Raw genomic sequence first — 13331 nt, forward strand, 5'->3', positions numbered from 1 at the left:
TCCTCCTTTCAGGACCCTGTCCATTCCGTTCAACTGCTCTTCCAAGTCCTTTGCGGTCTCTGACAGAATTACAATGTCATCGATGAACCTCAAAGTTTTTATTTATTCTCCCTGGATTTTAATTCCTACTCCAAATTTTACTTTTGTTTCCTTTACTGCTTGCTCAATATATAGATTGAAGAACATTGGGGAGATAACTGCCATCTGGTTTCTGTACAAATTGTAAATAGCCTTTCGCTCCCTGTATTTTACCCCTGCCACCTTCAGAATTGGAAAGAGAGTATTCCAGTCAACATTGTCAAAAGCTTCCTCTAAGTCTAGAAGTGCTAGAAACGTAGGTTTGCCTTTCCTTAATCTTTCTTCTAAGATAAGTCGTAAGGTCAGTATTGCCTCACGTGTTACAATATTTCTATGGAATCCAAACTGATCTTCACCGAGGTCGGCTTCTACCAGTTTTTCCATTCGTCTGTAAATAATTCGCGTTAGTATTTTGCAGCTGTGACATATTAAATTGATAGTTCGGTAATTTTCACATCTGTCAACACCTGCTTTCTTTGGGATTGGAATTATTATATTCTTCTTGAAGTCTGAGGGTATTTCGCCTGTCGTGTACATCTTGCTCACCAGATGGTACAGTTTTGTCAGGACTGGCTCTCCCCAGGCCGTCAGTAGTTCTAATGGAATGTTGTCTACTCCCAGTGCCTTGTTTCGACTCAGGTCTTTCAGTGCTCTGTCAAACTCTTCACGCAGTATCGTATCTCCCATTTCATCTTCATCTACATCCTCTTCCATTTCCATAATATTGTCCACAAGTACATCACCCTTGTATAGACCCTCTATATGCTCCTTCCACCTTTCTGCTTTCCCCTCTTTGCTTAGAACTGGGTTTCCATCTGAGCTCTTCATATTCATACAAGTGGCTCTCTTTTCTCCAAAGGTCTCTTTAATTTTCCTGTAGGCTGTATCTATCTTACCCCCTAGTGAGATAAGCCTCTACATCCTTACATTTGTCCTCTAGCCATCCCTGCTTAGCCATTTTGCACTTCCTGTCGATCTCATTTTTGAGACATTTGTATTCCTTTTTGCCTGCTTCATTTACTGCATTTTTATATTTGCTCCTTTCATCAATTAAATTCAATATTTATTCTGTTACCCAAGGATTTCTACAAGCCCTCGTCTTTTTACCTACTTGATCCTCTGCTGCCTTCACTACTTCATCCCTCAGAGCTAACCATTCGTCTTCTACTGTTTTTCTTTCCCCCATTCTCGTCAATTGTTCCCTTATGCTCTCCCTGAAACTCTATACAACCTCTGGTTTAATCAGTTTATCCAGGTCCCATCTACTTGAATTCCCACCTTTTTGCAATTTCTTCAGTTTTAATCTACAGTTCATAACCAATAGATTGTGGTCAGAGTCCACATCTGCCCCTGGAAATGTCCTACAATTTAAAACCTGGTTTCTAAATTTCTGTCTTACCATTATATAATCTATCTGATACCTTTTAGTATCTCCAGGATTCTTCCATGTATGCAACCTTCTTTTATGATTCTTGAACCAAGTGTTAGCTATGATTAAGTTATGCTGTGTGCAAACTTCTACCAGACAGCTTCCTCTTTCATTTCTTAGCCCCAATCCATATTCACCTACTAGGTTTCCTTCTCTCCCTTTTCCTACTGTCGAATTCCAGTCACCCATGACAATTAAATTTTCGTCTCCCTTCACTGCCTGAATAATTTCTTTTATCTCATCATACATTTCTTCAATTTCTTAGTCATCTGCAGAGCTAGTTGGCATATAAACTTGTACTACTGTAGTAGGCATGGGCTTCGTGTCTATCTTGGCCACTATAATACGTTCACTATGCTGTTTGTAGTAGCTTACTCATACTCCTATTTTTTATTCATTATTAAACCTACTCCTGCATTACGCCTATTTGATTTTGTATTTATAACCCTGTATTCACCTGACCAGAAGTCTTGTTCCTCCTGCCACTGAACTTCACTAATTCCCACTATATCTAACTTTGTAAATTTTCTAACCTACCTGCCTGATTAAGGGATCTTACATTCCACGCTCCGATCTGTAGAATGCCAGTTTTCTTTCTCCTGATAACGACGTACTCCTGAATAGTCCCCGCCCGGAGATCCGAATGGGCGACTATTTTACCTCCAGAATATTTTACCCAAGAGGACGCCATTATCATTTAACCATACAGTAAAGCTGCATGCCCTCGGAAAAAAATTATGGCTGTAGTTTCCCCTTGCCTTCAGCCGTTCGCAATACCACAACAGCAAGGCCGTTTTGGTTAGTGTTACAAGGCCAGATCAGTCAATCATCCAGACTGTTGCCCCTGCAACTACTGAAAAGGATGCTGCCCCTCTTCAGGAACCACACGTTTGTCTGGCCTCTCAACAGATACCCCTCCGTTGTGGTTGCACCTACGGTATGGCTATCTGTATCATTGAGGCACGCAAGCCTCCCCACCAATGGCAAGGTCCATGGTTCATGGGGGGTGGGGTGGGGTGGGTGGAGGGGGGGGGGCAAATTGAATTATAAAAAATTCAAGGGTATTAGATAAAAATGTAGGAGAAGGAAAACTATTAAGTATAGTTTAAATATCACACACATTAATAGGTGTGGTGGTGGTGGTGGTGGTGGTGGTGGTGGTGGTGGTGGTGGTGGTGGTGGTGGTGGTGGTGGTGAGGAGTGAGTTTTCTCTCTCTCTTTAAGACAGTTTGATAGCTATTTTTATTTGTCTTGTATATTGTTGTAACTCGATCTGGTTTATTTGAGTATTTAGTTTCATGTGTGCTATACCTGGAGTCCCATTCTATCAATTCATGTCTGCTGCAGGTTGTAGATTTTGAGAGAGATATTACTAAAGCAAAAGCGGGTGAAGGAGAAGATCTCACATACAAGACAATCACAGGACTCAAAAGTGACCTGTCCCAGCCACAGCAAACACCAGAGATTCTTCAGGGTGCGAAAAGTGATTCAGATACAGAAAATGCCTCAGAAGATGATTCAGACACAGAAAAAAGCAGCAAGTTTGTGGATAGTGCAAGGCCGAGAGATGAATCACCAGAAAGCAAGAAGGTGGGTTTTAAGACTAGGTCAATATATCCATACAAAATAAAAACAGTTCTACTGCATGGAATGATACCATATAGTAAATGTTATTGACAGATTTACTTCAGATTTTTCGCAATACTCTAATAAACATCAGACAGACATGTTAGTAAAACTCTCAACCAATGTATTTCAAATTTTTGTAAAATAACATTGTGGAAAATTCTAAATAAGTTCCTGACCTTTTTACTTCAAATTTTTACACAACAGTCCAATAAATCTTCAGATGGACAAAGACTAAATATTTTCATAAAAAACTTTTTTGGTTTTCTGTTGAAACAAACTGAAAGAAAGAAACTGCTGTACTCTGAAAATGTACGGTTTTGTTTTCTATCTTTCACTCAGCTTTAACTACAAAAGCAGTTCATTCAAACCATAGATACAGTTTATCCCATATACATTCTTTATTTTAAACAAAAATTGTATACACAGCTATGTGCTGTTTTGTTTTCGTCCTTGCATTTGGTTTTCACAGAAAAGAGGAAAGTGGTACGTACAGCTTGTCAGCTTATGATTAGAATACTACTGTGGAATATGCATTGTTGGAAACTATGTAGGATCTACACACATCAAAAAAAGTTTTGCGTCACCTTGTTTCCTGAACCTGTACAGGTAACTGTAATAGAGATCAACATAAACATCATATCCGCCCCTTATATTGCTCATGAAAATCACACATTGCATGTTGTACTCCCATACAGTGAGACCTTCAGAGGTTGCTGGTCCAGGATTGCTGTACACACCAGTACCTCCAATACCCTTGCAGTGATGCCTGTCTGTATTCATTGTGGCATACTATGCAAAAGTTCATCAAGGCACTGTTCGACCAGATTGTTCCACTCCTCAATGGCGATTTGGCGTAGATCCCTCAGAGTGGTTGGTGGGTCACGTCGTCCATAAACAGCCCTTTTCAGTCTATCCCAGGCATGTTTGATAGGATGCATGTCTGGAGAACATGCTGGCCACTCTAGTGAAGTGATTTCGTTGTCCTGAAGGAAGTCATTCACAAGATGTGCACAATGGGGGCACGAATTGTCGTCCATGAAGACGAATGCCTCACCAGTATGCTGCCGATATGGTTGCATCATTGGTCGGAGGATGGCATCCATGTATTGTACAGCCATTACGGCACCTTTCATGACCACCAGCGGTGTACGTCCACCCCACACAATGCCACTCCAAACAAACAGGGAACCTCCACCTTGCTGCGCTCGCTGGACAGTGTGTCTAAGGCATTCAGTCTGACCAGGTTGTCTCCTAACACATCTCCGACAATTGTTTGGTTGAAGGCATATGTGACACTTATTGGTAAAAAGAATGTGATACCAATCCTGAGCGATCCATTCGGCATGTTGTTGGGCCCATCTGTACCATGCTGCACAGTGGTGTGGTTGCAAAGATGGACCTCGCCACAGACGTCGGGAGTGAAGTTGCTCGTCATGCAGCCTATTGCACACAATTTGAGGCAATATTGTAGCTTAAATAAGTAAATTAGTAGCTAACCAAATGAAAGTGTTGGTATTTTGATAGGAGACAATAAAAAACACACAAACACACACAGAAATTTCAAGCTTTCGCAACCCAAGGTTGCTTCGTCAGGAAAGAGGGAAGGAGAGGGAAAGACAAAAGGATGTGGGTTTTAAGGGAGAGGGTAAGGAGTCATTCCAATCCCGGGAGTGGAAAGACTTACCTTAGGGGGAAAAAGGGACAGGTATACACTCGCGCACACATCCATCCGCACATATACAGACATAAGCAGACATTGTAAAGGCAAAGAGTTTAGGCAGAGATGTCAGTCGAGGCGGAAGTACAGAGGCAAAGATGTTGTTGAGTGACAAGTGATGTACGAGGGGCGGCAACTTGAAATTAGCGCAGGTTTAGGCCAGGTGGGTAGCGGGAAGAGAGGATATATTGAAGGGCAAGTTCCCATCTCCGGAGTTCTGATGGGTTGGTGTCAGTGGGAAGTATCCAGATAACCCGGACGGTATAACACTGTGCCAAGATGTGCTGGCTGTGCATCAAGGCATGTTTAGCCACAGGGTGATCCTCATTACCAACAAACACTGTCTGCCTGTGTCCATTCATGCAAATGGACAGTTTGTTGCTGGTCATTCCCACATAGAACGCTTCACAGTGTAGGCATGTCAGTTGGTAAATCACGAGGGTGCTTTCACACGTGGCTCTGCCTTTGATCGTGTACAACTTCTGGGTTACAGGACTGGAGTAGGTGGTAGTGGGAGGGCGCATGGGACAGGTCTTACACCGGGGGCGGTTACAAGGGTAGGAGCCAGAGGGTAGAGTAGGTGGTTTGAGGATTTCATAGGGATGAACCAAGAGGTTACGAAGGTTAGACGGCGGAAAGACACTCTTGGTGGAGTGGGGAGGATTTCATGAAGGGTGGATCTCATTTCGGGGCAGGATTTAAGGAAGTCAGCTACAAGCTCAAACTGTGTGCAATAGGCTGCATGACTTCCTTAAATCCTGCCCCGAAATGAGATCCATCCTTCATGAAATCCTCCCCACTCCACCAAGAGTGTCTTTCCGCCCTCCACCTAACCTTCGTAACCTCTTGGTTCGTCCCTATGAAATCCCCAAACCACCTTCCCTACCCTCTGGCTCCTACCCTTGTAACTGCCCCCGGTGTAAGACCTGTCCCATGCACCCTCCCACTACCACCTACTCCAGTCCTGTAACCCGGAAGTTGTACATGATCAAAGGCAGAGCCACGTGTGAAAGCACCCTCGTGATTTACCAGCTGACATGCCTACACTGTGAAGCGTTCTATGTGGGAATGACCAGCAACAAACTGTCCATTTGCATGAATGGACACAGGCAGACAGTGTTTGTTGGTAATGAGGATCACCCTGTGGCTAAACATGCCTTGATGCACAGCCAGCACATCTTGGCACAGTGTTATACCGTCCGGGTTATCTGGATACTTCCCACTGACACTAACCCATCAGAACTCCGGAGATGGGAACTTGCCCTTCAATATATCCTCTCTTCCCGCTACCCACCTGGCCTAAACCTGCGCTAATTTCAAGTTGCCGCCCCTCGTACATCACTTGTCACTCAACAACATCTTTGCCTCTGTACTTCCGCCTCGACTGACATCTCTGCCTAAATTCTTTGCCTTTACAATGTCTGCTTATGTGTGTGTGTGTGTGTGTGTGTGTGTGTGTGTGTGTGTGTGTGTGCGTGCGCGCGGGCGCGCGCGAGTGTATACCTGTCCCTTTTTCCCCTTAAGGTAAGTCTTTCCACTCCCAGAATTGGAATGACTCCTTACCCTCTCCCTTAAAACACACATCCTTTCGTCTTTCCCTCTCCTTCCCTCTTTCCTGACGAAGCAACCTTGGGTTGCGAAAGCTTGAAATTTGTGTGTGTGTTTGTGTGTTTTTTATTGTCTCCGATCAACATACCAATGCTTTCATTTGGTAAGTAACAGCATCTTTATTTTTAGATATATTTTTCCCACGTGGAATGTTTCTCCCTATTAAATTAGTATCTATTGTGATCTATATATTGAAGGTTTCACTTTTACTTGCATAGTTTTCTTGAAAGGACAACTGCTCTAAAGTGCAAGCCTTTGGCATGAGTTTGTTTTCGTTATCGACCACAGTAAGTTATATGATTATTCAGTAATTTCCGGGTAGTGTCTATGTAGCTTTATTATGGGGAGTTTTCATTCGGTTCGTGTTTTCTGTTTTTCTATACTTCCTTACAGTTAATTTTCCATATTGTGCAGTAAAGTCGGTATGTGGTGTTTCTGTTTCCATTGAGTATTTATACGTAATTCAGTATTGTCATTAGAAAATATCGAGCCCCTTCAGTTTCTTACTCATTTCGTGATTTCCGCCGCTATAACCTATGCTAGCAATTAACGTTGCGCTGTTTGCATTCACCTGCTGCTACATTCGCCTGACGGCCAGAAGTTCTCTACTCATCTCACCATAAGCTAAGTTACTTTCTGCGAATTATTAATTGGTGTAAGGGAATTGTTTGTAGTGTAATTTGTATTGTTTTTATTTGTGTTGTTTGTTTGTAGTGTAATTTTTATTGTTTAATCTGCCGTCATGTGTGACAAATGTGGATGTTGTTGTAGATTAGTGAGCATGGTAGTGAAATGTCAGGATTGTGGGTTGGTGTTTCAATGGGGAGATTGTACGGGGAAGCTGTTATAGTGCCAGATGAAGCTCGCCAATGGAGTTGTAGATTATGTAGCCATGACAAGAAAATTGTGGAACAGGGAAAAAAGATTTGTACCCTTCAGGCTGAACTAGAAATGGTGTACTTTGAATTAGACAGGTGGAAGGGGGAAAGAGACAACGGGGGCTGGGCACAGGTTATAAGTTGTAGTCAGAAGAAGAAAACCCCTGAAATCACTTTTCAGATTCCAGTGAGCAATCAGTTTGATTTGTTACCTGAAGTAGAAGAGCCTCAAACAGTTTTTAGCAAAGTAGGATGCAGCAGACTCGTAGTAACAATTGTAATGCTAGGTTGGGAGTAAAGTCAAGTAGAAAGAAGAGAGTCCTGCTGTTAGGTAGCAGTCATGGGAGAGGTGTAGGCCAGTTGCTACAGGATGGGCTAAGAGTAGAGTAACAGGCCACAAGCATTGTGAAACCTAGTGCTAAGCTTAGCCAGGTTACAGAAAACCTAGGGGTCTTGTGCAAAGATTTTGATGGCGAGGACCATGTTCTTATAGTAGGAGGAGCAGGAAACAGCCTTGCTAGCAATTCGGACTACAGTATTAGGTGTGACCCGGATGTAATAGGTGCAGCAACAGCTCACACTTGCGTGGGGTTTGTGGATGTTTTGCAGCGCCAATGGCTGTCAACCGTGTTAACAGAGCTGGAGGGGTTACTGTTGGCAGAAACTAAATCTCATATCTGTGCACTGCCTGTTGATGCAAATGGGAGGTAGCGTTATACTAGTCATGGCCTGCACCTGAATAGGAGGGGGAAGGATAGATTAGTTGATCTTCTTGCAGAAAATGTAAGGGGGGGGGGGGGAGGCCACATGCACACAAGACAAAATACCTGTGATTACTGGGTCAGAGGAATACATTTTTTAGGTTAGGGTCAGGTTACAGACAGAGAGTAATGAAAGAGATTTAAACAGAACAGTGCCATAATGTCTGTAGCAGCATGCAAAGAAATAAAATTTGTGTGTTTCATCAGAGCTTTAGAGGACTGAAAAATAAGATAGATGAGCTTCTGGAATGCCTAGAAAATGGGATAAATTCTTAAGGTATAGATGTTTCGTGTCTCTGTGAACGCCATGTAACCGCAGGGATGGAGAAGTTAAATTTAAGGGATTAAAAATTAGCATCTTATTCATGTAGAGTCAACATGGAAAAAGGAGGAGTTGCTACGTATATAAAAACTGGACACAAAGTTAAAAATATTGAAACAAATAGTTTTTGTGTAGATCAGATCCTTGAAGTGTGTGCTTGTGAGTTGCTACTGCAATATACTTCTATAGTAATTGTAACAACTACAGATCCCCTCGAGGTAACTTTCAGCTATTCATGAAAAATCTTGAGGCATTATTGAGCTACCTGCCAGACAGAAAGAAGCAGTTAGTGGTTTGTGGTGATTTTAATGTAAATTTTTTAAAAGATACGGATAGGAAAAATGAGCTAGAATCTTTGTTTGGTTGTTTCAATCTAGTATCTGTTGTAAATTTTCCAACTCGTGTGCAGCGGGATAGTTGGTCACATATTGATAACATTCTGCTCAGGCAGAAACAATTAATGTGTCACTTATCGATAACATTTTCGTAGACAGTGCTCAGGCAGAAACAATTAATCTGTACCCAGTTGGTAATGGGTTATCTGATCATGATGCACAGTTAATGGAAATAACACATATAGCACCTTACGGGATTCAGGCAGGTTCATACAAGGCAGGGAGGCTTAGTAATGCGAACAGGATACAGAGTTTTAAGTCCAGTCTAGAAGAGGTAGAGTAGGATTAAGTATACACAGATAATGATGCTGATGCCAAATTCAATTCATTCCACCGTAAATTTGTCTCAATATTTGAGAGTTGATTTCCTGAAACGTTATCCAAAAAAGGCACTACAAAGTCAAGTAAGCCATGGATTACTAAGGGAATTAAGATATCGTGTAAGAGGAGGAGGGAAATATATGGACAGGCCAGAATAAGTCAGGAACTGACGCTACTTGCTTACTACAAAAGATATTGCAATATTTTAAGGAAAGTCATTATGAAGTCGAGAAGCTTGTGTGTTCTGACTGAAATTAATGATGCGGATAATAAGATAAAAACTATATGGAATACGAGGTGTGGCTAGAAAAAAACCGGACTAGTACTGGTGAAACAATAAAACGAATGCAATAAGGCTGAAAGTCGCGTGGCCTGTCACGTGACTCTCGCTCCGCCTACTGCTCGAGTTTCATCTGCCTCCTGCACTCAGTCTGCCCGTGGCGTCTGTTTTAAGTAGTTGACGTTTTGTCTGTGCGTCGGAAAATGTTGAGTGTACAGAAAGAACAGCGTGTTAACATCAAATTTTGTTTCAAACTAGGAAAATCTGCAAGTGAAACGTTTGTAATGTTACAACAAGTGTACGGCGATGATTGTTTATCGTGAACACAAGTGTTTGAGTGGTTTAAACGATTTAAAGATGGCCGCGAAGACACCAGTGATGACACTCGCACTGGCAGACCATTGTCAGCAAAAACTGATGCAAACATTGAAAAAATCGGTAAACTTGTTCGACACTTTCCTTGTCAACTCCTGTTAACTCAGACACTGCTCTGATTGTTAAACGGCGATCTTGTCGAACAAGTTTACCGATTTTTTTCAATGTTTGCATCAGTTTTTGCTGACAATGGTCTGCCAGTGCGAGTGTCATCACTGGTGTCTTCGCAGCCATCTTCAAATCGTTTAAACCACTCAAACACTTGTGTTCGCGATAAACAATCATCGCCGTACACTTATTGTAACATTACAAACGTTTCACTTGCAGATTTTCCTAGTCTGAAACAAATTTTGATGTTAACATGCTGTTCTTTCTGTACACTCAACATTTTCCGACGCACAGACAAAACGTCAACTACTTAAAACAGACGCCACGGGCAGACTGAGTGCAGGAGGCAGATGAAACTCGAGCAGTAGGCGGAGCGAGAGTCACGTGACAGGCCACGCGACTTTCAGCCTTATTGCATTCGTTTTATTGTTTCACCAGTACTAGTCCGGTTTTTTTCTAGCCACACCTCGTATTGTGAAACTGGAGATGGGGCAGCCCGACAGTGCACAGCATACCATAGCAATAAAGCTAAATGATGATGTTGTGAGTAATAATTCACAAGTTGCAAGTATTTTTAACAATCACTTTCTGAATGTAGCAGCAAAAATAGGGTTAAAAGTTTCAGTTGAAGAAGCAAAAAAATATGTTGGGAACGTCATTCCCCAGGACTTTAGGCCTTTAGAAATAGCACCAACATCCACCACTGAAATTAAGGGAATTATAAATATACTGAAAAACAAGAGCTCATGTAGGTGTTGATGGAGTCTCTAAAAGGATTTTGAAGTGTTGTTCTAATCTAGTAAGTGAAGTCCTTAGCGATGTATGTAATGCTTCACAGGCGCAGGAAATTTTTCCAGACAGATTGAAATACGCAATTGTCAAACCTCTTTATAAGAAAGGGGACAAGAGTGACTTAAATAATTATAGACCAATCTCATTGCTGACTTCATTTTCTAAAATATTCGAAAAAGTTATGTATTCAAGAGTAGTCTCACATTTAAGTGAAAATAATTTACTCAGCATGTCACAGTTCGGATTCTGGAAGGGTTATTCAACTGAGAATGCTATCTACACATTTATCAATCAAATAGTACAAGCCCTAAACAACAAATTATCGCTAGTTGGTATTTTTTGTGATTTCTCCAAGGCATTTGACTGTGTGGATCATGTCACATTCGTAGAAAAACTCAGGTTTTATGGAATTGAAGGCTATACACACAGCTGGTTTGAATCGTACTTAATGAATAGAATGCAAAAAGTTGTGCTGAATAGCACAAATAATGTTGTGAGGGTGGTAAATTCTAGTGAATGGGGAGTTATCACAAAGGGACTCCCACAGGGTTCAATTTTAGGTCATCTGCTGTTCCTTATTCATATGAATGACCTCTCACTTAACATTCAGCAAGCGGAACTAGTACTTTTTGCAGATGACATGAGTGTTATAATAAATCCCATTCCAGAAAAAGCAGCTGAAGATATTGTTAAGGATGTCATTCAAAGAATTATTAGGTGGTTCTCAGAAAATGGGCTCTCCCTTAAGTTTGAAAAAACTCGCTATATCCAGTTCTGTACACCAAATAGTCATACCGACAATTGATGTAGCATATGAACAGGGCTCAGTTAACAGGGTAGATTTCTCCAAATTTTTGGGAGTTCACATTTGATGACCACTTGAACTGGAAGAAGCATATTACTGAGCTTCTCAAACAACTAAGTTCAGCTTCTTTCGCTCTTTGTATAATCGCTAATTGTGGTAAAAAACAGATCAGCCTCCTAATGTACTTCGCATATTTCCACTCAATAATGTCTTATGGAATAGTTTTCTGGGGTAACTCACCACTTAGACATAAAATATGGATTGCACAAAAGAGAGCAGTGAGAATAATTAGTGGTGTTCACCCAAGGACGTCATGTAGGCACCTTTTCAAGGAGTTAGGTATTTTAACTGCATCATCAGAGTACATATATTCGCTAATGAAATTTGTTATAAATAATCCATCTCAATTCGCGAAGAACAGTGATGTTCATACCACAACACTTGAGGGAAAAATGGCCTTTCCTATCTGTTATTGAAGCTATCAGTTGCTCAAAAAGGAGTAAATTATTCAGCAACAAAAATCTTTGATCATCTGCCCAACAACATAAAGTGTCTGGCAGGTAGCAGATCAAGTTTTAAATCTAGCTTAAAATCATTTCTTTTGTACAACTCCTATTCCATGGACGAGTTTCTATTTCAGAACGGTAAAAAAAAAAAAAAAAAAAAAAAAAAAAAAAAAAAAAAAATGTACCTCTAAATGTAGTTGCATGTGTAGAACTATAAATTTCAGTAATATTAATAATAGCATTATTCATGTGTGTGTATATATCTTGTAATCTGACTTGTTCCACATCATATCGATAAAATAATCGGGAAAATGATCTACGGAACATGACATAACTAAAACTAAACTAAAACTAACGCGACATCCTGTGGCTACACGAGAAGCATTATTCAACATGGTGGCATTGCTGTTAGGTTCCTCCAAGCCATAGTCCATAGGTAGCGATCATCCACTGCAGTAGTAGCCCTTGGGCGGCCTGAGCGAGGCATGTCATTGACAGTTCCTGTCTCTCTATATCTCCTCCATGTCCGAACAACATTGCTTTGGTTCTCTCTGAGACGCTTGGACACTACCCTTGTTGAGAGCCCTTCCTAGCACAAAGTAACTATGTGGATGCGATCAAACCGTGGTATTGACCATCTAGGCATGATTGAACTACAGGCAACATGAGCCATGTACTTCCTTCCTGGTGGACGTTCTGGAACTGACTGGCTGTCGGACGCCCTATGTCTAACAGGTCCTGCTCATGCAAGTTGTTTACATCTTTGGGCAGCTTTAGTGACATCCCTGAACAGTCAAAGGGACTGTCTCTGTGATACAATATGCACAGTCAGCATCTATCTTCCCGAGTTCTGGAAACTGGGGTGATGCAAAACATTCCCGGGTTCACTAGTGTTGTTTATTACCCATCTTTCACAATAGCTGACACCTGTCTCTCTGAGAATTTTTTACTTCTACCATTTTACATTGCCGAACACTTTTTCTAGGTGAACTGTTTGTATTAATGTGTTTGAATTTTATTAAGTCTTGCTTCTACTATAAAGTGCATCAAAACTACCTTTCTGGTATCTTTCTTTCCTAAACCAAGCTGCTCATCATTTAACAGATTCTAGATTATTCATTCTTCTATTCTTGTCAGCAACTTTGGTATGTGTGCTATTAAACTGATTGTACATAGTTTACGCACTTAGTTGCCATTGCTAACTTCAGGATTTTTGTGGAAGTGATTTTGCTGGAAACCTGATATGTCTTAAATCCTATGTATTAAATCGTAGTTTTTTAGTTATTCCAAAGCTCTTTTAAACTCTGGCACTAACTGTAGATCCTCT

General features: G+C 41.2%; 1 protein-coding gene across 1 annotated transcript in view; it reads left to right on the forward strand.

The window, feature by feature from the left end:
* LOC126251672 (serine/threonine-protein kinase RIO1) overlaps window positions 1-13331 on the forward strand; it is a 116843-nt gene that overhangs the window by 78831 nt on the left and 24681 nt on the right. Inside the window, exon 9 of the mRNA XM_049952250.1 lies at window positions 2855-3097. Coding sequence (XP_049808207.1) covers window positions 2855-3097 — 243 coding nt within the window. The remainder of the gene's footprint in view (window positions 1-2854; window positions 3098-13331) is intronic.

Source organism: Schistocerca nitens, chromosome 4 (assembly GCF_023898315.1).
Source record: "Schistocerca nitens isolate TAMUIC-IGC-003100 chromosome 4, iqSchNite1.1, whole genome shotgun sequence".
In the NCBI taxonomy this organism is placed as follows: Eukaryota; Metazoa; Arthropoda; class Insecta; order Orthoptera; family Acrididae; genus Schistocerca; species Schistocerca nitens.